Genomic DNA, 27,161 nt, shown 5'->3' with positions numbered 1-27,161 from the left:
TTCTTCCTCATCTTCATTTTACTTGTTTTCTCTTCATCTTCAATCTTTCTCTTCTTCTCCCCTCATTTTGTAAGTTTTTCAATTCTTTTGCTTCATATTTTAAAATGTTATATTGATTAAAAATAAATAAATAAATGGTTTAAATATTTTTTTTTTTCACTCACGGTCCCGTTACCTAATCTCTGAATGTTTTTTTTTTTTTGTGATTTTTTACACATACTATCTCCGAGTATATACAAACATATTTGACGGTTCGTTGAAACTAGTTTCGTAGAATGCATATCCTATCAAATTGATAGATTTAACAAACACTTAAGAGTTAATGTTATACTTCCATTAAGTATAAAAAATTATCCACTAGTGTTAATATTTTAAATTGAAGATCAAATTCATTCAATGCATTCTTATAGGGTCGAGGAGTGTAGCTGTAAAAAATCAACAAAATCAGACCTAAAATAACCGTTAAATTGTGATTTTTTGTTTATAACTGTCGAAAACTTTTGTTCTGTTACCTAATCTCTAAATGTTTGTTTTTTGTGATTTTTAAGGTATGCGATCTCGGAGTTTGTACAAACAAGTTTGACGGTTAGATCATTGAAAAAAATTTCGTAGAATGTATATCGCGTCAAAACGGTAGATTCAATAAACACTTAAGAGTTAATGTTATACTTCCATTAAGTATAAAATATTTAGTGTAAATATTTTAAATTGAAGATCAAATTTATTCATTGCATTCTTATAAGGTCGAGGAGTGTAGCTGTAAAAAATAATTAAAATCGGAGCTAAAATAACCGTTAAATTGTGATTTTTCGTTTATAACCGTCGAAAACTTTTGTTATGTTACCTAATATTTGAATGTTTGTTTTTTGTGATTTTTTACATATGTGATCTCAGACTATGTACAAATAAGTTTGACGGTTGGATTGTTGAAAAAAGTTTGGTAGGATGCATATCGCATCAAAACAGTAGATTAAATAAACATTTAGAGTTAATATTATACTTCCATTAAGTATAAAATAAGATTTTGTGGTATCCACTAGTGTAAATATTTTAAATTGAAGATCAAATTTGTTCAATGCATTCTTATAGGGTCGAGGAGTGTAGCTGTAAAAAATCATCAAAATCGGAGCTAAAATAACCGTTAAATTGTGATTTTTTGTTTATAACCGTCGAAAACTTTTGTTATGTTACCTAATCTCTAAATGTTTGCTTTTTGTGATTTTTTACGTATACGATCTCAGAGTGTGTACAAATAAGTTTGACGGTTGGATCGTTGAAAAAAGTTTTGTAGGATGCATATCGCGTCAAAACGGTAGATTAAACAAACACTTAGAGTTAATATTATACTTCCATTAAGTATAAAATAAGATTTGTGGTATCCACTAGTGTAAATATTTTAAATTGAAGATCAAATTCGTTCAATGCGAATTTATAGGGTCGAGTAGTGTTGCTGTAAAAAATCATTAAATCGGAGCTAAAATAACCGTTAAATTGTGATTTTTCGTTCACAACCGTCGAAAACTTTTGTTTTGTTACCTAATCTCTGAATTTTTTTTTGCAATTTTTTACGTAAGCGATCTTGTAGTATCTACAAACAAGTTTGACGGTTAGATCATGGAAACTAGTTTCATATAATGCATATCTCCGTTAAATTTGCCTAAATTTTGAAGTGGGAAAAGTAATTTTTGCTAAATTTTTATTTATGTTTTTCAAGTATTGATCAGACAATATTTAGTTTGTGTGATGACATTTACATTGTATAATTCTCTTTTGTTTCTTTATCGCATATTTTACATGGGTTATTATTGTCACAGCCCGTCCCAAGATTCTATTTATCGAGGTTGTGAAATGACGAAAGTACCCTTGACGGTTACTAAGGTATGTGTGTGGCATGTTGTGAATAATGCATATTTTCCTAAGTTTGGAAAATTTACGTTGGATTTAAGGTTGTATGTATTTTGTGTGGTTAGGGACTTAAGAAAATTGGATTGTGATGTTTTGGTTGGACCACACACGGGACACCTCCTCCCTCTCTTCCCCGTACCCTCTCTCTCTCTTCCCTCTCAGTTCACTCTCTCTCTCTCTCTCTCTCTCTCTCTCTCTCTCTCTCTCTCAAAACCGTACGGACAAAACCAAGGACCCTCAAATCTTCACAGATTGAAGGTTCTAAGGTAAGAATCGAACTCCTCTTGAGTCCCTGAGTTCAAATATACTAATTTTAGAACTTAAAATCTTCGATATCATTGTGAAATCATAACTCCGAAAATGGGCACTATTCATGCACACGTAAAATATTGTGTTTCAGGGAATTTCAAGCTCATAGTGAGCTTAAGGAGGTCCTCACGAGCTTCGGGGTACGTCGTTGGTAAGATTTGGACATCGGAGGACTGAGAACGGAACTTTTCAATTTTGGCCGGAACTTTCGAAGCTTTTTTCGGTGAATCCCCGGCGAGTTAGGGGTCGAGGCAGGTATGGATGTGTTTATCTCGTCAAGATCTTCATTTTGATATAAAGAGCGTTGAAAATAGTGAAGAAATGAGGAAGTTATGGCGATTTAAAAATTCCCCAGAAACCGGCGACTTTTCCGTCGCCGGCGAAACCAGTCCGGTGACTGGACAAAGAAGGTGATGTGCGTGGGGGCGCGTGCAACCTCGAAAAAAATTTCTAAAAATACCTCGACGTCCGTGACGTCAAGTAGGTCACTGTGGTATATTCATATACCCAAATTGAGCATCGTATGAGAAGTTATTACGAATTGTCGGTTATGTGCTTTAATTAACGTTTTTATAGTTGTTTCGCATATAGGTGATACCTATCCCGAGGACGAGCGCATCCAAGGACATCACAGGGGTTACGACCCTTCGACTTACCAGTGAGTGGGCAGTTATTTTCTGTTATTACCTATATACTATCAATTTTCCCAAAAATTGAATTTAAATAAGAGTATGTTTTTAAAATGCCAAGCATGCATATTATGAATTATATGAATTAGTAATTGAGGCATATATATGTGAAATGGTGCTGTGGACGCACATGTGAATATCAGGTGAGTTATATTGTTTATATGATTTATTGATGATGTGAATTGTGTTGAGAGCTCATAACCTGCACCCTAGTGTTAGTGCTTATATTATTCACCCCGCACCACACGCTCACCTTGGATCCAAGTAGGTGCATGTCGTACAGACCATTAGAGGGTTCCGACATGTCGTACAGACCATAGAGTGGTTCCGACTGTAGGCGATTTTAGATTATTATACAGCTGTTGATGAGAGAAGCACTAGAGCGTATTCTTACACCATTCTTATGGTATAGACTACTTTAGGTAGTTTCGATTTATGTGCAGAGTAGTGCCGTACAGGTCACTGTGGTGACTCCGGTTGGTTTGGATATTGAGTTATGGAATTAACCGTACAGGACCAACTGCAGGGTTTCCGGTTGATTCATTATTTCACCTATTATGTTGATGCATCCTTATTCTGTTATTGACATTTATGCATGGCATACTTTCTGAGTTTTGATAAAGAATTGTGATTTGTGATATTTGAAGGTTTATATGCATATTATGTTATTTTCTGGGAAAGTATACAGGTTTTACAGCGAGGGGTTAGAAATGTTTTAAATGAAATGATTTTCGAAAAGCTTTGTTTTATTGACCTATTCAACTTTGTTTTGCGTCCCTCTAGGTTCTAGTTAGCAGCGTTGGTGGCCCACGAGGATTCCCACGGCATTCTGACAGACTACTCATGTAGGACTCACCTTCAGGTGTTGTAATTCAGTAATGTACCTACTTGACTGCACCTTGTACTTAGGCTCTGAATATGTGTGTTTCACACTTAAACTTACTCTAGCAGCGTTACTTGGTTATTATTACTAGTATTTGGTTTTTGTTTATTCGTATTTCTCTTATCTATTGCTTCCGTGTCGCACTTTTGGTTATGTCACGCCCACGTAACGGCCAGCACGCCTTGATTTTAGGATCGGGGTGTGTCAATTATCTATTAAACCAAAAGTGTAAAAATTATCTATTAAACCAAACAATTATTTATTTAATTTTTAAAAACGTATTCTATTTAAATACATATTATTTATTTATTTATTAAACCAAACAATTATAATTTTATTTTTTAAAATCGTAACAAAATTTTGGGGGGGGGTGAATTTAAAATTTTCGGAGGGAATTTTGGAGGGATTTTTGCAGCCATTTTGTTTCTGTCGGTTATAACCGACAGTAATGAAACTTTTATATCCATTTTTATTTTACAATTTTTTTCTGTCGGTTTTAACCGACATTAATGACAATATTCCAAAATAAAACCCCTCCATCTTTTTCCTTGCGCCGGTGCTTCTCCCTTCCCCCTTTTCTCTTCTCCTCATTTCCTTCTCTTTCTCGCTTGTTGATGGTAGTTTATAAGCATGCACAATGTAATGACATCTCGAAATCGAAAATAATTTCAGAGAAAGGGGGAGATTTGTGATTAGAGGCTTTAGGAAATGGAGTTCTGCCCAGGTTGTGGTAACATGCTGCAGTATGAACTGCTGAATATGCACGATGCGAGATTCTTCTGTCCAACTTGTCCCTATGTAGCATACGTTGATAGGAAGGTATAGCTGAAGATATACATGTTTTTTTGGTGATCTGAATTATATCCTAAGTTCTCTTTCTTGCCTTTTGAAGGGTATGCGTAATGTGATAGCTGGTTTTCGTATTGCGCTTGCAGGTGAAGACTAAAAGAAGGCAGCATCTAGTTAAAAAAGAGATACAGCCCATCTTGACCCTAGACGACTACAAGAATGCACCCAAAACTGAAGGTTTGTTTCATTTTTCCCGCCCAAGGGGTTTCAAGTTTTTCTCTTTCTTTTGGTTCTAGTAATTATCAAAGTAGGAATATTTGTTACAAGTAGTGAGAAACATACTATGTTCGTTTTGTTTCTTGATTCACAGTTGAGTACTATTAATGACGTTGCAGTACTGCAGTGTAATCGTAGTGTGCTCATTCTTTTTCTAGCATTTTACTTTGTTCTTCTGTGGTCTATAAATCCTGCCATTTGTTTACGTTTCTTGGTGCCTCTCTGGAATTCACTGCGTGGTCTCAAAGCTATGTCAACCTTGTGACATGATGCCATTGGTTGAATGGGATTTGGTATTTTTGCTAGAATTTTTAGAATAATTGCGTATATATCAGACACCGGATAGGATTTGTCTGTAAACTTATTGGTTAGGCTACCTAATTTTCCTTTGTTGTTTTTCTTGTTCACGTTGTCCTGTTATTTTAGAAAACTTATGCTTTTATTGTATGTGCCTAAACCCATTGTTGTGTGATCATGTCTTTATGGCCTTCTCTACATCTTTGCGTGAGTGACTTTTTCTTTTGTGCATCAGCTGGAAACTGCTTCGACTATACTGCAGTTGCACAGCAATCTTACATTCCGTTAAGCTCTATTTTGTTGAATATGCTTTTGTAACTTGTGCTATATATTTGGTTGTATATGACTGAAAAATAATAGTTGCGGGTTGCTAAATAACCGTCTGCACCAATAGCAGCTCCACAACCTTATAATAGAAGTGCTCAAACTTCATCAGAGTGGAGTTACACACCTCAGCCTGCTGTTGAACAATCCAACTCTGCTCAGCCATTTGTGCCCGAGTCTGGGGCAGAAGCAACAGAGGAAGGTTATGCACTGGAGGAAGAAGGTAGCTTTTGAGCCATATTTTACGCTTTCTGAAATTTGTCTATGTAAGAAATTTACCTCCTACGGTTTCTGCAGATGAGATCGAGGATGAACTGCAGAATCTGGTTCAAGCTTGTTGGGTCATTCCGAGCAGAAGAAGAATGACGAGAAGAAGAAGGGATAATGCTGTTATATTTTTTTTTTATTATTCATCTATTTTCTGTCGGTTTAACCGAAAGAAAACGGTCTTATTTATTATAATATATTTCCTGTCGGTTTTATCCGACAGAAAATGCTATTATTTATTTATTATTAATTTATTATCTGTCGGTTATATCCGACACAATTTCAGTCGGTTATATCCGACATAATTTCTGTAGGTTTTAAAGTATTTTCTGTCGAAAAATTCATTTCCTGACGCAGTCAATTCTATCGCTTATTATATCCACCACTGCATCCATTTTCTGTCGGATTTTGCTTAAAATCTGACAGTAATATACATTTTTTGTCGATTTTTGAACCGCCAATTATAGATAATTTTGTAGTAGTGTATGTCGATTATTCGTATTAACATATTAACCCAACATTAGACTAATGTATTAACAAACAAAAAAACAAATAGTAGACTAACATGTTAACCCTATTACGCCTATATATATATGTGGGTTATTCATGTCAAATTCACATGATCAAATCAACTATTGCATAAATAACGAAAAAAAAAACTTACCTTGATTGTATCCCATGATAAAAGCAGGAGAAGGTTTTTATGTACCTTTTTTTGTTTTGTTTTTAAGAAAAGCAAGCGAAGGAAGTGAGAGAGAGAAGAAAGTGTCCGCCAAAACATACACTGTAGGGAGTATTTGGGAAGAAAAAAGAGTGGCAAAAGAAGTAAAAAAATGAACTATTAGATTGATCTCATAGTAGTGTATGATAATTATTAGGAAAAATAATTATGAGATTTTTTGTTTGAAAAATAATATTATCTACACTAAGAAAATGGAGGAGTCGGCTAAGTTTCATAATGGACTAACAATAATGTGGTTCAAATGAATGATTATTTAAGATTTGCCACGTGGCGAATTTGAATGGATTTGTAGTGCTATTTAACAAAGTCTAGTGGCAAGTCAAGTCACACATAAATTTTTCTTGTAGTCTTGGGAATGAGACCTTTAATTGGATTCCAATAATTATTTATGTTTATGGATATAAAGTTATAACCATGGTCCGAAATGCCGATAATATCGGCGATATATCGCCGATATTATCGGTTTTGAGGAATACCAATTTTTTTTTCTATATCCAACTGGTTTTCGGGATAATATCGCGATATTATCGATATTATCGATAATATCGCGATATTATCGAATTTATCGATAATATCGATGGCTGACCGCTCGAAGAAGAACGCCGGAGCTGTAGAAGCTCCGGCCGACTGTAAAACAGGACCCTAGACTCCGATCTAGGTATGAAAATGAAAAAGAAGACGAGATGAACATTTGTATATATGAAATTTGCCGTGAAACCATCGGAGGTGTTCGGAAATTGAGTCGACACGCACGGCCTCGCCGGAGTTCGCCGAGTTGCAGAGATGAGAAGGAGATGGAGAAGAAGGATGCTGATGATGATGGGTGTGCATGTGTGTATGTGGGTCTTGGACCATCGGCGCAGAGAGAAAGGAGAGAGACGACGGCGGCGGCGACGAGGGAGAAGCAGAAGCCGATCTGCTAATGTGGGTCTCTGTGCGTGTGTGTGGGAGTGGGAGAAGGATCGAGAGACCTTGGGTCTCTGTGCGTGTGTGTATGTGTGTGTGGGAGAATGATCGAGAGACGTGGGAGATCTGTGCTTGTTGTCGGCGGAGGTCGAGAAATGAGAGTGAGAAGAAGATGAGGATGAGGGTTTGGGTTTAAAGGAAAAGAAAGACATCGGTGGAGGGGACACGTGGAGGGAGTCAGGGACACCTGTTGGATGCGTGGAGAGTGAGAGTCTGCATGGTGAGAGAGGAGCTGGAGTGTTCAGTGATATGTCATCGACCTTTTGTTGGTTTGTGTGTTTTAATTTGTTTTCTTCGAATGATGGATAATGTGGTTTGGTGCAAATGGCAGTGTGAGTTTTGGGGGAGTAGTTTTTTTTTAATTAAATAAGATTAGAGGGTGATCAAAATATATAGGATGAATTTTATATTTTTGTGAGGCGTGTTTTATGATTTAGGTAGTTGATTTTATCCAAGTTTTATCTACGTAGTTATGTTAATTTGCTACATTAGGTATTTACATTTGAATGCTCATTATCTTGTTGATAAAACAATTTAAGTCTTCTAAATAATTTGGAACGTGTGAAGGCTCCAATATGGCTGGTGTAAAATTGATATTTGAGTTTGTTACATAGAGTAAGTTTTGGAACTTATATGCTTTTGTGCTTGGTGTGAAATTGAAAAGGATATTATAATATGGTTTGATAACCGATGCTTGTTTAATCTCTTAAAAAAAAATCCAATTATCTTCATCGTTTGGTTTTACTTAATTTCAACAATGGTATGCCTAACATAGTATACTCATATGTTAATATATTATGATTTATGATGTAGTCATGCCTTGATGGTTGGTGATGATTTATGTGTGCTACATTAGTTATTTATGATAGAGAAACATTTAGGTATGGACATAGAGATGATGAAGATAGTGAAAAATTTAAACCTCATAGGAACTCTATGTGGTACTAAGTCACTCATGTATCTTACCATGCAATGTATAAAGTGTAAAATATTGTACTAATTCATTATATATAAATGATTATGGTGTGTTTAGACTTCTTTCATTAATTACTACATATTTTCTACACTCACAATGTTTGTCAGCTCGCTATATAATCAACTTGATAATGTTAAATCCATCATGCAATGCATTTCCTTCCAATTTTTTGTGATAAACTAATAGATAATTGACTAAATAAACATCCTGCAAAGTTTCAATAAAAATTTCCAAGTTTTTCTTACAATTTCCGTGGTTTCCATGTAATTTTTATCGATATCGATATTATCCCGATATTTCCATCGATATTTCCGTGTTTTCAGACTACCGATATTTCCGATATTACCGATATTTAATACCTTGGTTATAACACACCCTTAAGCCATGGAGAAATTTTTTAGTGTGTCGAAGTATCATAATGCAAGTAGTTGGATACTTGAAAAAAAAATTTCCAACCACTTGCATTATGATACTTAGTGTATCGGGCAATGTTCCCAGCACATTGAAAAATCTCTCTAAGCCTTGACCATAAAACTTTAGATTTTGACCAGAATCTCTAAGTCTATCGTGACGTTGAATTTAAGTAGAATACGATTTGGTTCTTTTTCTTTAAGGATTTACTGTGCAAAACTGCAAATCATACTTAGACAAATATATACAAAAATAATTCATTAGAAGCACAAAGAAAAAGAGTATATGTACATGTAAAAAGATGTGATTTGCCTATGTAAGGAGAAATGCCTTCCTCCTCCGAGTAAGTAACCAAGTATTTTTCATTAACTTTTACTATTTATTTCTTGATACAAACGATATCTAAAAAAGGAGATTCGAACACCAAACCTCAAGTGCACAGATAATGTTCAATTCAATACACTTGTTTTGTGTGTACAATTGTCCAAGTAGATTGTAGACCATATACGCATATACTTTAAACACATGTTATGTATTACTCAACGTTTGAGGAAATGTACATTTATGATTGTTTGGCAAGTCCAAACCTCTTGACCTAATTTCTAATCCTCTTTAAAAGTATAAAGCATGGGGTTTGGGTTGAAAGTTTGAAACTTAACCTATTTATATCGTCCTCCATAATCCATTGTTCGGTTTAGAATTCAACAAATGATGATGAGGCAGGAACATTCTCTCCGTGATGAAATAAACCCATCAAGCTATGGTGATAGGATCACTGTTCTAAGCATTGATGGTGGAGGAATTAGAGGCATTCTCCCTGCAACCGTATTAATTTTCCTTGAATCCAAACTACAAGTACGTATACAAATACTTCATGCCATGCATGATTCTCAGTCTCTATGTCGCTCTCCATGCACAACTCCGAGTAGTAGTGGGAGTAGTAGTGGGAGTAGTAGTGGGAGTAGTAGTGGTAGTAGTAGTAGTAAAATTTTATTGTTCATTTTAGGAGCTGGATGGAGAAGAAGTCCGAATTGCAGATTACTTCGACGTGATTGCAGGAACTAGCACAGGAGGCCTTATAACAGCCATGATGACAGCACCTGATCAAAACAAGCGACCTCTTTTTGAGGCCAAAGATATTATTGTTCCATTCTATCTCAAACATTGTCCCAAAATATTCCCTCAATCCAGGTTATTTATACATAGAGTTGATATTAATGCATACTTGACAGTTTTTATTCCGGCTAATTTACTGTCTCGCAAGAGAACATATTTCCATTTAACATATAGATGGGCACTAATACTTTTTCTTTGCGACAATATAGAGGAATAATCATGAGAATGAATGCCTTAAGGGGACCAAAATATGATGGCAAGTATCTCAGAAAGTTACTTAGAAAGATACTTGGATATCGAAGACTGCATGAAACTGTGACACGAATTGTTGTACCAACATTTGACATCAAATTGCTACAACCCCATGTCTTCTCAACCTTTGAGGTACATAATCATTTGATTAAGTATATATGTATGATCGAAAATGTTCATTTTTTAATATAAAATTATGATCTTTATATGCAGGCAGAGATTGATACTTCTGAGGATGCTTTGCTATCAGATGTTTGCATCGGTACTTCCTCAGCTCCAACTTATCTTCCAGCTCATTATTTCAAAACTAAGGACTCAAGAGGAAATGATAGGGAATTTCACCTTGTTGATGGTGGGGTGGCAGCAAACAATCCTGTAAGAAATAAATTAATGGGATACTTTAGATGCGGTCCCTAATCCTTAACATTCTTTGACTAAAACCTTAATGGTATTCAAAGTTTGATCAAGGTCCTTTAACTTTGTCCACTTCATTATATTACAATTAATATTTATATTTTCATAGTTTTGACATTAATTGTTTGATATTTTATGAGATTTATAATCCTATAAATTTAAAATCCCTCATTATAATATTATTAGAAACGGTTACAATAAAAAAATTCAAACATTTTGATTGAATAAATGGATAAAAACTATGTAAAAATAAGAAATAATAAATGGCAAAAGAATGTGTCCATATTGTTAAAAAAATTGGTACATTTCACATATAACAAAGTGGTACATTAATAAAGAAGAATGGGTAATTATAAATAAATTAGGGTAAAGATAAAAGATTAAAAAATTATGAGTACAAATGATTTTTTTTTAAAATATAGGCGCTAAAAGAAATTAATACGTGGGTACAAAATAAAACTAAAAAGAAAATACTACAAATTAAAAAAAAATGTTGCAAATTAAAAGTAGGTACAAACTAAAAATATAAATATATGATACAAAGTTTAGGCATAAAACATAAATATACCATATGTAATTTTTCTATCATTGATTAAATATACAATGTCACGTGACGGTATACGCATGGGTACAAATACAAATAAAACTTTAAAAAATATGGGCACAAAAAGAAACTAATATATGGGTACAAATTAAAAATGAAAAAAAAATTGGTACAAATTAAAAATAGGTGCAAACTAAAAATAAAAATATATGATAAAAAAATTTAGCCATAAATATAAATATACTAATTGTAACATTTTTAACACTAAAGGAATATATTTAAAAATAAAAATATTTTATTATTCAAATAATTAATGATGTTATTAATACCCAAGGACCTTGATCAAAAATTGAAAATGAATAGGATTTTAATCAATGGAGTAACAAAAAAAAGAATGTGAACCTAATTTAATCTTGCCCTCTTTGTTGCCCGCATATTGCCTTTGGCTTCTAAAACAAATTTTCTAGGATTAACTTACATATCATCTCTCATCATACATGTGAGAATCTCTCGTCATAGATGTGCGATGCTCGAGATATATGCATGGTCAACAATAGGATAGTAAATATGGTACAAATATTCGGATTTAAAAAAAAAAATATGGTACAAATAGTTTAACGCTGAAGTTGTACCGATGCGTGATTGCATGCATACGATATTATATATATAGCTTACAAAATGCAAAAAGTATTATAATCATTTGGAATATTGTGGTGTAGGCATTGCTAGCAATGAAGCCAACAGGGACAGTGTTCCCGGGGAGTCCAGATGCTCTTGCAGCACCACAAAGTCTAGATTATCAGAAATACATCATGCTTTCACTAGGCAGTGGGACTTCAAAAATAGAGAAGAAGTACGATGCTAAAGTGGCCTCAAAGTGGGGGATTTTGGGCTGGCTTTACAGGGATAATGGTCATTCCCCTTTGGTTGATGCTTTTACATTTGCTAGTGGAGACACGGTAGATCTCCATATGTCCATGATTTTCAGGTCCATTAAATGTGAGCAGAACTACCTTTGTATTCAGGTATATATATATGGGATATTTTGGATGCGGTCCCTAATCCTTAACATTCTTTGATTAAAACCTTAATAGTATTCAAAGTTTAATCAAGGTCCCTTGACTTTGTACACCTCATTATATTACTATTAATTTTTATATTTTTATAGTTTTGACATTAATTGTTTGATATTTTATAAGATTTATAATCCTATAAATTTAAAATTTCTCATTATAATTCTATTAGAAACGGTTACAATAAAAAAATTCAAACATTTTGATTGAATAAATGGATAAAAACTATGTAAAAATAAGAAATAATAAATGGCAAAAGAATGTATCCATAGTGTTAAAAAAATTGGTACATTTCAAATATAACAAAATGGTATAATAATAAAGAAGAATGTGTACATTAGAAATAAATTAGGGTACAAATAAAAGATTAAAACTTATGAATACAAATGAATTTTTAAAAATATAGGCGCTAAAAGAAATTAATACATGAGTACAAAATATAACTAAAAATTAAAAAAAAATGTTGCAAATTAAAAGTGGGTACAAACTAAAAATATAAATATATGATACAAAGTTTAGGCATAAAACATAAATATACAATATGTAATTTTTCTATCATTGATTAAATATACAATGTCACTTGACGGTATACATATGGGTACAAACACAAATAAAACTTTAAAAAAATAGCGGCACAAAAAGAAACTAATATATGGGTACAAATTAAAAATGAAAAGAAAATTGGTACAAATGAAAAATATTTGCAAATTAAAAATATGTACAAACTAAAAATAAAAATATATGATAAAAAAATTAGCCATAAATATAAATATACTAATTGTAACATTTTTAACATTAAAGGAATATATTTAAAAATAAAAATATTTTATTATTCAAATAATTAATGATGTTATTAATACCCAAGGATCTTGATCAAAAAGTGAAAATGAATAGGATTTTAATCAATAGAGTAACAAAAAGAAGGATGTGAACCTAATTTTCCCATATATATATTTGCTTAAACCCTAGCTAGAGAGATCTTTACTATATGTCACTTACTTACTCACATAATAAGAAAGATGCAGGTGTCTCAATTGGACATGTGATCAATAATGTAATACAAAAAAAATCACGAAACAAAAGCTACGGACCCCATTTTTTTATTTTCCAACTATTTTGTACTTTATGCAAATTAACGAGTCGGACCAAAATTGGAAAAAAAAAATTGGGTTCCTGTGTAGGATGACACATTAAGTGGGCACACACCATCGACAGACAAGGCAACAAAGAAGAACATGAAGGAGCTTGTGAGGATTGGTGAGAGGCTCTTGCATAAACCTGTTTCAAGGATGAATCTTGATACAGGGATTTTTGAACCAGCGCAACATCAAGGCACCAATGAGCAAGCCCTCACTAGGTATATTAGTATTATTTAATTTCTTATAATCTTTAACAATTAGACCTTAATTTTTCCAATGCAACATTCCCTACTTGACATGGCAGATTTGCAAACTTACTATCAGAGGAGCGAAGACTGCGCAAGGAAAGATTACAACGGTGGTCCTCCAATTGATTAAAACAGATATTAATTATTTGTGTTTATGTCAAACAACTTGTTATATTAGAACTCAACTGCAATATTTAAAGCCCAAATCCAAGCAGAATCATATATATTGTGACTTCATACTTCTGGTGCAAGTTTATTAACCTAATTCTTATATCCTCCATTTGTTCTTACTCATCAAATCTCCATTTTATTTGAAAATGTTGTGAGTTCACGTTCAACTACCCTTCTTTCGCTAGCTTATAAAGATCAACAAATCTCCATTTTATTTGAGGATGCATGTCATACAGAGGAAGATATTTGAAAGGGAGCTATTACTTTCAGTAAGAAAAAGTCATTCTGCACTTATCTTTAGTGAATAAAATAAAAGAGAAATGAACGTCGAATGACTATTTTAGAGTGTTAGTAATTAGGGGTGGGTTCAAAAAACTGAAAATCGAAAAAAACCGAAAACCAAACCGAACCGAAACCGAAAAAACCGAACCGAATGAAAAAACCGAACCGAATTGAAAAAACCGACCAAATCGAATTCTTTTGGTTCGGTTCGGTTTTAGTGATCTAGAAACCGAACCAAACCGAACCAAATTAATTTTTTTTATTTGATTATTTGTTTTGGGTATTATTTTCTAAACCCAATTTGTAAGTTAAAATGTGCTAAACCCAATGTGTTGCCAAACTTTAAGCTCAAAATATTAAAAAAAAAAGCCTATAAAAACTCTAAACCCTAACCTATTATTTATTCCCCATATAAGGTTCCGGAACCAAACCTCCTCCTGAAGTACCTACATCCATCTCCATAGCACTGTCTACTTCTGCCCCAACTTTCTTTTCCAAATCTACTCTCATATAACATGTAACAGAATCCATAAACATTTATTTCGGGTAGATTACTTGGGTAATTTGTGATGGAAGAGAATCCAACACACACTAAATAAATCCACCCACGCATTACTTTTTTACTAATCAAGTTGTCAACATCCAGTTACAAGCAAACAACCTTGATCTTTGAACAACATCATACACTTTAACTTTTCTAAGTCATTTATACGATTTTTGTGTTGTGAGGTTATTAGTTTGGACTTTGGAAGACTTGATTGATGATTTTACTTCAACTTTAAATGTTTATTTTCATTGTATTTGATTCTAGTTAGAATGCTTATGTTATGATTGTGTTGGATATGTTAAAATTTAAAATTTCAATGTTTTTCATTTTTTGAAAAAAAAAACAAAAAACCGAAACCGAACCGAAAAAAAACCGAACCGAAATTTCGGTTTGGTTTCGGTTTTGGCAAAAAACCGAACCGATTTAAACCGAACCCACCCCTATTAGTAATAGTTCTCTTTTGTAGAAGATATTGAGAATAATAGAATTTTATGTTTAAGGTGTCGTTTTTATTGAAATATATTGAAAACATGTTGGTATATTTTGTTGGCAACAATAATATTAATATCAACACATTATCAATAATATATTAATAACCATTGTTGTATAAAGAATGAATGTCTCTCCTGTAGCCGGACTAATAGATAAATCTATGTAAGTTTATAGATATGACAATTTTAATTACTCTTAATTGTTGTAAAACTAACTTTGAGAGAAGTGTGAAAAAGAGAGGGTCAACACACACAGAGAGAAGGCTTCAAGTGTATGACAATTATGTCTTTGCCCCTGGCCTTGTACCTTTATTTATACTATCATGATGAGCTTTCTTGCCTTACAAGTAATACAAAGTCTACGAGGATTCGATCACCAAATTCTATTGGGATTCTACTTTAAGTTTACACAATCACATCCCTAACTAAACACACGGTTTACAAAACTCCCCCTTAAGTGTGTACAACTTAAGAAGTAGTTGCATCAAGTCTTTATGATTAGGAGATGATGGTTGTTGTCGTTAGTTTTTGGCAGGTACAATAATTGCTTATAACGAGTCTGTTTGTGGGGTGCATATTAGAAGAATCTCACAAAAACCTAGCTATGGTAAACCCAATAGAGCAAACTCATAGTCTAAGGAGAAAAGGTGAGTCAATGCAGTATGTTGATGTTTCACATCTTCATGATGATCATTAATACACACAAGGGTACGACCAGCCCATAAGAGGTGCCTCGTTAAAACCTCATAAAGTTAGCAAAAACCCAGTAGGAAAAATTGCTCATGATCGTAGGAAAAATTGCTCATTAAGACCATGCAAACATGCTTCAATATACTTCCCCTAAGTTCGACAAAACTCCCTATGAGAACTATTAGTGATGCAAATCTAAAATTTTAGGCATTTCAAATTTTTGAACAAGCTTCTGAAAAGTAAACTTTGATAATAACTTCGTGAAGAGATTAACAAGAGTGTCTTGAGATCAGATATGCTTGACTTCAATGTTCTAATGCTTTTGTTGCTAATATTGGATGTATGCCTAAAAGCAATAAAGATTAGTGGATTGCTTAAGGTAATACAAGGATTAGTCCATGATCTAATCATGGGGCAAGATCACTATAGGTAAATTACCAATTTAATCTCATTAATGAGTCCATAGATAACGGTTATATACATATGTAAGAGGTAACTTATAAGGTAAAGTTAAACAAACCCTCTTTGAATGTGTGTATCCTAAATAGTGTTCATGGTCGTTCGATTATGCGAGCACTTGCTCAGTTGGATTGTTGATGGACTTGAACTGAGTTGCACGTAGACTTCAGGTGAGAGGTTTACGAGTCGAACCTTGCGAGGTGGCGTTGGTCCATGTGGAGCCAAACATGTCTTTGCTTTCTAGCTTAAAGCTCTTTATGAACTAGGTCCAGGTTTGGTGAATTCACATAGATACACTCTCCATGAATCCTAGGATCATCTTGTTGTCGAAGTTACTGGCTTCACCAGATGCTCTTGTTATGTAAACCTTGATCGCTCATGTTGTCTCTCAGAGGTCTGCAAACATGTCGGAACTTCTTGGAAAATAACTCCCACTGTTTAGATGGGATGATTCATGTCTTCCCTTTTTGCGATCCCACATATGATTAATGGGCATGTTGTCCATGTGAATCTTCATTGTAACTTTTCCTTCCTTTAAGTATTCTCACTAGTCTTGCTACCTTCCACCACGAAGAATTAAAAAAGAAAGAAGAAAACAACTTTCGTCTTTCCATTCACTGCCAACTTTCCATTTACTCTTCATTCTTTTTGTTTTTGCTACTGTTGTAAATCTTATCTTCTAGCTTATATAGAGGGCATATTCTTCAAATTCGTAGCTTTATTTGACAGAACAATATTCGTTGGTCACTGGTATTTTATTATAATTCAGGCATGAAGTGTTGTGATAACGCAAAATGAATTGAAGAAACAGATTAAATTGGAATTGTGGGTCGGATAAATAATGTAGGTTAGGCGAGTTTGTTGCAGGGATGTACCTAGATACTTCAAGTCACAACGAATGGATGATGGAATGAGTCATGTCGGTTCAGAATCTATGGATCAAGAAGTGGAATTGCTTTGATGTGAGTCGGGTACATCGTCTCAACTTGCGCGACACTTACTGGGTCTGAATTACAGTTGCTTCCTATTTTGTGCAGATCGCAGCCTTCCTATGGGTTTTCCCAACTTTGATTTTCTAAGTGTCCTAGTTGCCGCTAAGAGACCGCTGGCTATCTCTTGAATCAAATTCATGTACAATTTTATGCAAGGGACGCGATTAAATTGGTAGAAAAAGACAAATCAACTCATCTGAGTGTGATAATTAATATCATGCGTATTTGTAATGTATTAATCATGAGCTAGTCGCCGTGCAAAGGGATTGCTTCAATTTAGCGTAGACGTCCGTTTCAATTCCCTTCGTTTGTACATGGTAGAGTGATTTGGTTGGGGGAATATGAGTTCTCTCAATGAAAGCACCAATTGTTGGAACCAAATTCGCGCACATCCATCAATTGGAAAAATTTAATCGGACTAGCCCATGATCTCCGATGAAGGGAGAATGGGGTTGATTTGAGGGGTGTGGTTGAATCTGAATAAGACTGCTTACATATTTCCGGGAAGGAGAATCAAACCATGCATGTAGTTCTATGAAAGAATGGAAGGAACTATCCTGACGAGTAGCTTATGGCAGGGTGTTAAGGAGATGAGTTCTCCATTGACGTGTCTACGTGTACATGGCGACGTAAGAGCCTCTGCTAGGCATTGAGAGAATATGTGTGTTGTAGAGAATATCAGACTTAGGGAGAAGTAGATTTCCCCCGATAAATACCCATGGTAGTGTCTTAATAGGGATCTTGAGAGTTCTTGCAGAGAAAGTAATCTTCATCAAATCCGTATTACTATTTAGGAGGAAATCTAGGATAAGATATCCAATCTTCTTAGAATCATGATCATGTTACCTAATTTGACCATAATTAGGATTGCCCTTACTTGAGGGACAAGTAATATTTTTAATAGGTTTTAACCCTAACTTGTCGGACTACGCTCAATGGGCTTCGTGTATTCCGATCCTTTTTGCCATCAATCATGGATCCATAAAATCATGGTCCCACAACAGCTCCCAGCCAAACTACCATTTCATCATCAACTTTAACAACAGGGACTGATACGGATGGAAATTGAGAAGGCGCTCAAATGGGTACGCATCACCTACGTTGGCCACAGTGATTGCCGGTTTGCCTCCAGCAACGACAACAGTGTGCTACTGAGCTACTTGTGATGATGATGGCGGGTGCCTTGTGATTAGCAACTGCTGGTGCTACTGGTGATGATGATGGCGATTGGGTCCAAATTTGGAGGGAGTGTGGGTTGCATAAAGATTGGGGGAAAAGGAGAGACAAAAGGAGGGGAGAAGCTTCGATGGCAAGGAAAAGGTGAAAAAGATAAAAATAATAACAAACTAATATTACAGTTTTATTAATTTTTTTAATCACAAATATCTGAACAATTTATTTTAGGGTTTGTAAATGCATTTGATCAATTACGGCTCCTGATCGTGATAATTACCTATTATCTGATTGTCTGGCAATTATCGGGTAAGGGGTGGACTTGCTATCATGGGTAACACTAGCATTTCCGAACCCTCTGTCCTCTAATTAGCATCCACGTGGCAAAACCATAAAGAAAGACCTCCAGTTCATCCACATTTTTTCTACATCGTGTCCTCCTTAATTTCAGGGAAGATTTTCCCCTCCGCGCCTCCACCACCTCTCTCTCCCTCTCCCTCTCTAGACATTTTCCTTCGAACCAAACAGCCTAAATTTTTCCCGGAAAATTCCAAAAATGGACTCGACGCCAATTAACTGGGAAGCCCTAGACGCTCTCATCATCGATTTCGCCAAATCGGAGAAGCTAGTCGAAGACTCCTCCTCCACTTTTACGACGTCGTCTTCCCCGCCCTCTTCCCCTCCGTCTTCCTCTTCCCCCTCCTCTATCTCCTCCTCGTCGTACCACTCGAGATTGATCATTCGTCAGATCAGACGGTCTTTGGAGGCCGGTCACATTGACGCCGCCATCGGTCTCCTCCGCTCCCACGCCCCTTTCATTCTCGACGATCACAGGCTCCTCTTCCGCTTACAGAAACAGGTACTCCAGCTGTTTGGCTGCCGAGAAAACGCTGGAAAGTGTTGTCAATTGCAATTTCTAGGGTTTAATTTGTGGAATTATTAACATTTGGCTATTTCTTTTGAAGAGGTTTATTGAGCTATTGAGGAGAGGGACCGCAGAGGATCGTGATTCTGCAATCAATTGCTTGAGGAATGCTCTTGCTCCGTGTGCCCTCGACGCTTATCCGGTACTTAAAAACTTAGTTCTTTCTTCTTTGTATTGATGCTTGTATGGTTTGTTGCTTTCATTAAGCTTGTATTGGAATTTATTACTAGAGACTAGAGGGGTTAGCTATAGCTCTATATAACGTTTATCTCAAAATTTAGCAATTATAGAAACTGGGCTTGTGCTGTTTTACTAAATGTTTGACGCCTGTTGCTTCTGTCGGTTTGATTATGGATTCTGATGGATGGTTTTATTGCATTTTAAGGAAGCTTATGAGGAATTCAAGCATGTACTGCTTGCTTTTATATATGACAAAGAAGACCAATCTTCTCCGGTAGCAACTGAGGTGTGATACTATTTGTAATGTATACGCACCTGTGAGCAAAGATTATTTTTTAATTTACTCCCATACCATACATTTAGACTAAAGGTAAAAGGGGTGTTTGCATTATGCTTTTCAGTGGTCTGAAAAGAGGAGGTTTGACATTGCCGGATTAGTTTCCACTGTCTTGAGAGCTTATTTACATGCTTATGATCCGATCTTCTCGATGACCTTGAGATATTTGATAAGGTGTTGCCTCTTTGACTTTGGTTTAGTTACTTGCTATAAATATTATTATGTTCATTGGGCGTGGGTGATTGAGTGCCTGTGTGTGGGGATGCAGCACAGGCATTAGATTCATTGTTGTTGTCTTTTAAAGTTATTCCTGTCTTATGCAGCATCCACAAGGGATTTTGTTTTCGTCAAGGAATTTCGTCGCCTATTTCAGATCTTACACATAGATTACTTCTTGAGGAGCGTGACCCCCCTGCAACACCCCAGGAGAGCTTGTTTGAAGCACCTCCATTTGATGAGGTGAGATTATCTAAAATGCGAACATTTTTCATAGACATTACAGGAGGTAAAAATTGAATTATCATATAGGTCAGCATCTTGCGGGTGATACATATATCCACATATTTTTTTCTTATCTTCATGTGTTTGACAATTAAGTACTAAAACCATCAATTACACTACTAACCATGTCTTTATATAATCATGTTTGTATTGGAAAACCAGGTTGATATACAAGCCCTTGCACATGCTGTAGAGCTCACGAGACAGGGAGCTGTAGATAGTTTGAGATTTGCTAAGGGTGATTTATTTCAGGCGTTTCAGGTTAATAATTACATATGATGTACTTATTATTATAATTACCTCAAATTTGTTTTTAATTTTTAATTTTATTACATCATTTATTCACAATTCGTGGGAAAGTGGCCATGCATGCAGGCTTTTTCTTTTGCCACCCTGATTCATAGCTCTTAATTTTCATGCAAGACATACATTCATACATACTAGTAAAAGAACAAGAAGCATACTGTTAGTTGTTTGGATGAATGAAAAATGCATATTTAAAGAGTAGGGACTGATCTGATTTTAAAATATAGAAGTTATAGTACTGTTACTCGACTACTTTTTACCCAACCCTAGAAACATGATTTTGGCCTTGTTATGCTTGCATGCTAGTGCTTCCCTGGGAGAATGCACCTAATGATGCCAATGCACATTATCTTCCTGCTCATATATCATGTAACTTGTTTAAGAGGTTCATTGAAATGTTATAAATGGTTGGCTTGGATATTTTTGAGTCCACTAACATTAAAACTTCTGCTTATACTGCAGAATGAATTATGCAGAATGAGATTTGATGTTGCCATGCTTGACGAGCTGGTGCATGAGTATTGCGTTTACAGGGGCATTGTGGATTCCGGTTTTGCAACTTCTTCTGGTGAAACTTGTGAACTTTTTCTTTCTTCCTTATTTTCTAATGTTTTGTTGAGTGAGCCTGTGAGCTTGTTTTTTTAATTTTATTTTAATTATTATTATTTTTTATATTTTAACTTGTCAGACTCTGACTACTACTGATCTACTTATCCAATGCAGTGTCTGGGGTGCAAAGCCTTTCCAAATCTTTGAAAGTTGATCAACCGGTGATTGGGCATTCTCCGTCAAGAGACTGTTCTCATGAGGTCGATTATGGAGCCAGCAAACATTCTGATGGTGAGATTTCCGTTAGTAATGATAATCTTGGTGGTTCCCCTGGAAAGAATTCTGATGTGACGAGCATGCAAGGAATGGATATTGAAATGCGTTACGTTTGTGAGCCATCGAGCACTAATGAAGATTGTAGCACCAGTGGATCACATCAGCCTGATAAACTCAGAGTTTTACAAAGAAGACCCAGTGCACCTGCAGAAAGAAGTAAACGCAAGCGATGGAGGGGAAGACAAGATGATCTTGATTTTACTCCTGGCATTTCCTGTAAGGAGATGAGTAAAGACTCTAAAGAGCTTAGCATAATTGACCCAGTTTCTGATACGTATTCATCAAGGGAACAGCAGGTTCTGTATTGTTCGAATTATTTGTCATGTAGTAGTGGTAGTATTGGTTGTTATTTGACAATGTTGTTGCTCTGCAGGCTTCAGAATGCTTAAGTTTAGGCCTTGACAACGTGGAGGACAAGTATGAGATTGTGATTGGGATGAAGGAACTAGCTAGCAAAGGAATGGCTGCGGAGGTTGTGGAAGAAGTTAATTCTATGGACCCAAATTTTTTTGTACAAAATCCTGTTTTACTCTTCCAACTTAAGCAGGTACTTAGCTCATGTATTGTAAATAGCTTGAATTGTTTTTAAATCATACTATAATATACAAAATTTTACATTCTGATAATTTCACAAACTGTAGGTTGAATTCCTTAAGCTTGTCAGCTCAGGTGATCATTCTAGTGCTCTGAGGGTTGCATGCTCTCATTTAGGTCCTTTAGCTGCAAGTGATCCAGTTTTACTGAAGCCCTTGAAGGAGACTTTGTTAGCACTGCTCCAACCTAATGAAGATGCACTTGGGAAAGGCTTGCCCTTACATGCTCTTGCAACTTCACTCCAGGTATGCCATGACTTGCTGTCATACTAAAATTAATAGGAACTGCCGATGCTTAACATAACCACCATTAAATCGTTTTTCTATCTGGATATGAGTCTTAAATGTGATTTATACAATGTACCATGCCATAAGTGCGAACTAAACATTTGCTTCTGTCTGTGATAGGTTGCAATTGGTAGGAGGCTTGGCATTGACGAGCCCCAGCTTATGAAAATAATGAGAGCAACCCTTCACACCCATAATGAGTGGTTTAAACTTCAAATGTGTAAAGACCACTTCGAAAGCCTATTAAAGATTGATTCCTTGAAAGAAGTTAATACTCCTTCGCTTGCTGCTGCCGCTGCTTCTAAGTCAAATGCAGATAGTTGCTCTAATGGGTCTTCCCAAGTAACAGTATCTTCAAGCACGAGGATGGTGGAAGATGGTAGCAGCCTGACTCAAGTGTCGTCTAGAGATGTTGTGTGTGATGAAACTGCCATACTAAAAGTAATGGTGAGTTTTATGAACTGAACTTGCATATCTATATCTTTCTAAATTGTTCCATGTGGAAGCATATTCAATTATTTGTAGTGAATTTTCCCTTTCGACGAACGCGACAGTTTCACTTGGCCTCGTCAAAAATAAACATGTGCACTTTATGGTCATTAGCATGTTCAGTCAGCCGTACGGCATAAGATTTCTTTTAATCCAATTCGACTATTTGCACTTGTATAAATATAATTTGACTGCAACTAGACAATGATATTTGTCTGTTTTAATATAAACCACATCTTCTAAGTTCAAACACTGGTTCGTTCACTTCAACTAATCTCACTGTGTGGGTGGTTGCAGGAATTTCTAGCTTTGCCCAGGGCCGATGCTATCCATCTTCTTGCACAATACAACGGAAATGCCGAGACCGTCATTCAACAGATATTCGCATAGTTTGTATTGTAGCCGGTTTTGCAGCTACGTATAATTAATTTTTGCTTATTATTTGATTCAATTTGTGCATAGAGTTTCTAATTTAGGTAGACACATACGCGTAGTTGTTGAAACAGAGTAGCATTTATTGTTAACACTTACACAGGCTGTTCTTGTACATTATTAAAACACTTGGTTGATCTAAAGAGGAAGAGGTGCTTGTTGGATGGTTGGATTGATTTTATTTCATGGAATTTTTTCTCTATTTTATTGTTTGTAAGTTTTGAGGTACGTAGATGCGCAGGAAAGGGAAAGGTCTTGTTTTCAGAATTTTCTATGGTGCCTTGTTGTCTCGGGTATTCTGGACGTTTTAATCGTCACATCTTTGGTCAAAATCATAAAACTAATATCTAACAGTGAAAATATCTGGAATATTTTATACTCAGGCACAATAAAATTTTCGCTTGTTTTTTATTTTTTGTCGTGTCCGGAAAAGATTAGTATTATGAAATTTCACTAAAACAAATAGCTAAAATACAATTATCTTCCATCCAGTGAAGACACAATTGGAACCTCAAACCTTGTTTATGTGATATAGGCTGCTGTGGTTATTATTATTCTGAAATACCAAATATTTTCAGGAAATATAATTCCAAGTGGAATATACAGTTTACTTTGGTGATTTTGACTTCGGAAGTTTCTTTATGTAATGAATCCATGACTTAAAAATTAAGTAAAAATATTGGATTCTACTTTAGCTGACAACAAATAAAGTCGGTGAGAAAACACTTAAAAGAATCAAATTATAGAAAAGGCATCACCAAGGTATTTTATTTTTCATTTTTGAAACGGGGCTAATATTTGCAATTGCGAAATAGAATTTTAAGGTGCTTATTTGCGAAATTTTGGTTCACAGGAAAGTTTGATCATAAAGCCTCCCAAGAAATCTCCTTTGTTATCGAGGATGACAGTCCTAGTGTTTGAGATGGTATTCGGCGTTTATATCTGCTCAATGTCTTAAACTCTAAAGCAGATCAGTATCCGAACCATGACTATATTTCAAAGCATCAAAGTCATCGAAAGGCCTTTGCACGACATCAAACTACCAGAAATGCCCAAAACTTTTAGCAGGTAATTGAAATCTAGTACCCTTTAGATTTGAATTCGGGCAGCATTGTTCTTTTGGATAAGGGCATCTTCAGCAATGCCCAAGAGATCTCCTCTGTTAAGTATCTGTTTTGGTCTATTTGTAGGGCCGAATGTGCACGCAATCCTGTAATATTCTTTGCAATCTTGTCGATGCAGAGATCGGTGAGTGGATGGTTTGAGAGCTTGTTAAATAGTCGTAAAATGTTAGCTCTAACGAGGAGATATTCTCGGTTAGGCAAAGGAGGGAAAATATTTCTTCAATTGTACAGACTCTGAATAAAGTTTACAGTTTGGACTGGTACAGTAGTGCTTCGAAGAATGAGTGATTTGCCGCAACTGGCTTCAAGTGGATGCTTAATCAGGTATAGGTCTATTACTCCTTGCCGATAGGTGTATTCTATTATGAAGTAATCTGTTATGTGATTAGCAGAAAGCTTATTCTTTTAGTGACAACTAGTAGCAAATGTGAAGCAGTGTGAACCATATTGCTACCTAAGGGGTTGTCCATTGTGACCCTAAAAAACTGGAAATTTGGATTATCATTGCTCCAACCATTAGTATTGTGGGACCATGAATTTTCCTCAGCCCAAGTAGGCGGATTGGAATATAAGTGCCTCCATAGTCTGGTCATGCATGGACTAGACAATTCTGATTGAGTCGAGCCGCATAAACGGGTGAACGATGCCACCGCACCCTCTCTGATTCCAGAATAGTAGGCAAGGCTCACAGGCCATGCCGAGAACGATCATGCTAGTTCCGCAAGATACTCAAACCTAATCCAATTGGGATCAGATTAGTTTCCTATATCTTTGGAGATTCCTAAAATCTAAGGATTGTCTTGAGTCACAAGTAATCATACTCCTGAAAGAAAATAATATCTTATGCTAGATATTATTTAGGATTCTCCCGGCTTTATACGGATTCACTATCCTAAAAGGGTTCTCTCTTGATTAGTATATAACACCCATCTGGAATTCATAAAAGGTATTTTGATATTGTGCTCTCTGCATTGCATGTCACTCTCTCGCTCTCTAGCCCACTGCTTGATTTCTAAAACTTTTATTGACTTGAACTTGGGAGACCATTTGGCTGATACCACACTGGTACCTAAGACTTCATGGTTATATGTTCTCTTTTGTAGGTAGTCGTTCTTGCACTCGTCCATCCACGATGGTGCATAAATTTGGTTCCAACATGTACTATTATAAATTTCTCTTTCAACCAAGGAGGATAAATTGGCCATTATACTATAGAATTATCAGAGATGCGGGCCAAGGTCCCACTTCTAAAAACATCAATAATGTCCCCAACTTAGTAATTACCATCTACATAATATGTCAGGTGTGAGGTTTTATTATAAAAAACATCAGTATTAGTTGGAATGAGGTTAAGATATTTAAACTATTATTTCTTTTTTTCTATGGTCGATGTGAGACTCAACACGCCTCCTCACGTGGGACCCAATTAGTGGGTCACAAGTGGGAGATCCATAAATCGACAATCATGTGGAGCCAAGGAGACTCACCCTACATGCGGGGCCAAGGAACCCACCATCATCACATGGGGCCAAGGGAACCCACCTGTAATGCCTTGAAAATTTTAAAATATATGATTGTGTGGAAAAATTTATCGACAAAGGGAAAAAACAAAAATGCCCCTTGTTGACTAAACGTAATTTTATGGGGACGTATTTTATCCTCAAATATTTTGTCAAGTTTTTTGACATATTTGGATGGAGGATGATACCACGAGCATGTGGACCAAAACCGTTCGTGAAATGGAGTTATAACGAAGAAGTTATAGGTGAGTAAATATAAGGACGAAATTGTCATTGTGCCTTGAATCTGGAAAACTCCAAATAATCTGGAGCTTTGAGTTGAAGCCATGTGTGTGACTGGGATGGAAAGGAAAAGAGGGAAAATGAGGGTGATGCCCAATCGGATGAGAGAACAAGGAGGGAAGGGAGGAAAAAAAATTTGGAGGGGGGGGACCAGCGGCAGCCATGAAATCTGGTAGTCTCCTAGCCAATTTCCGGTGAGTTGCAGCCACCCACCACTTGGAACCAACTCAACATCATCTCCTCTTCCTATTACACCCAAAAAAGCAAGAGATTTGACTTTGAATTTGGGAAAACAGCATTGATGGGTGCGGCAGTTCTTGCCCAAGATCCACAAATTTTGAAATGATTTTATCCAATTAATACCACCATTAGACTCCCCTTGAGCCCCTGAACAAAGCCCAAGCATTGGTTGGGATGTCAGAGTGGTTTTGGAGTCGAATCAAGAACACACAATTTAAGGGTTTCCGGTGGTTTGAAGCTGATTTGAGGTGTTTCCCGGCTGAATTGGATTTCGGCCTAGGTATGAAAGTTGTTCCTCTCATTTAACTCTACAACCCTATAAAATTTGGTAATTTTTAGAGTTCGTCGAAATTTGAGGTTTCCGTTTGCCGGAAACCGCCACACGCGGATAGTGAGCCGATGGTGCCTTTCTAAGCTAATTTTGATATTCTGAATCTAGATTTGATATGCAATTGGTGTGAATCACTTGTTTGAACTTAGTGATTGTTAGTCACTTGAATGATTTTGGAAATGAGTTAGAAATTGAATTTGTGAACTATAAATGGCTTGATCTCTTCGTAGGGTACGTAGGCAGTCTAGCGAAGATGTTAGATGCAGCCAAAATAAAATAATTGAGATTAATCTTATCATGGAA

General features: G+C 35.7%; 2 protein-coding genes and 1 pseudogene across 3 annotated transcripts; all 3 read left to right on the top strand.

The window, feature by feature from the left end:
- The first annotated feature begins 9,509 nt into the window (after positions 1–9,509).
- Positions 9,510–13,910, top strand: LOC114823271 (patatin-like protein 1). Its single transcript, XM_070814073.1, has 7 exons — positions 9,510–9,689; positions 9,841–10,025; positions 10,160–10,334; positions 10,416–10,577; positions 11,880–12,185; positions 13,415–13,590; positions 13,677–13,910. Exons 1-7 carry the CDS (start codon positions 9,543–9,545, stop codon positions 13,744–13,746), a joined length of 1,221 nt encoding a protein of 406 aa, XP_070670174.1. The 5' UTR covers positions 9,510–9,542; the 3' UTR covers positions 13,747–13,910.
- A 4,908-nt stretch (positions 13,911–18,818) lies between these two features.
- Positions 18,819–23,542, top strand: LOC103401363 (uncharacterized). Of its 2 annotated transcripts, none has more exons than XM_070813753.1 (12): positions 18,819–19,284; positions 19,391–19,492; positions 19,740–19,816; positions 19,932–20,041; positions 20,191–20,326; positions 20,531–20,629; positions 21,137–21,242; positions 21,398–21,855; positions 21,933–22,106; positions 22,201–22,398; positions 22,561–22,887; positions 23,227–23,542. In XM_070813753.1, the coding sequence occupies exons 4-12, from the start codon at positions 20,019–20,021 to the stop codon at positions 23,317–23,319; spliced, it is 1,614 nt and encodes a 537-aa protein (XP_070669854.1). In that variant the 5' UTR covers positions 18,819–19,284; positions 19,391–19,492; positions 19,740–19,816; positions 19,932–20,018; the 3' UTR covers positions 23,320–23,542. The 2 variants fall into 2 exon arrangements, with proteins under 2 accessions (XP_070669854.1, XP_070669853.1); XM_070813752.1 differs by having other exon boundaries at positions 18,834–19,284; positions 19,736–19,816.
- Positions 23,543–24,131: 589 nt separating this feature from the next.
- LOC103401426 (uncharacterized) lies at positions 24,132–24,815 on the top strand (annotated as a pseudogene).
- Positions 24,816–27,161: the final 2,346 nt, after the last annotated feature.

This window comes from Malus domestica, chromosome 15, assembly GCF_042453785.1.
Source record: "Malus domestica chromosome 15, GDT2T_hap1".
Lineage (NCBI taxonomy): Eukaryota > Viridiplantae > Streptophyta > Magnoliopsida > Rosales > Rosaceae > Malus > Malus domestica.
Note: the sequence above shows the minus strand (reverse complement) of the source record. Positions and strands in the feature narration are given on the sequence as shown.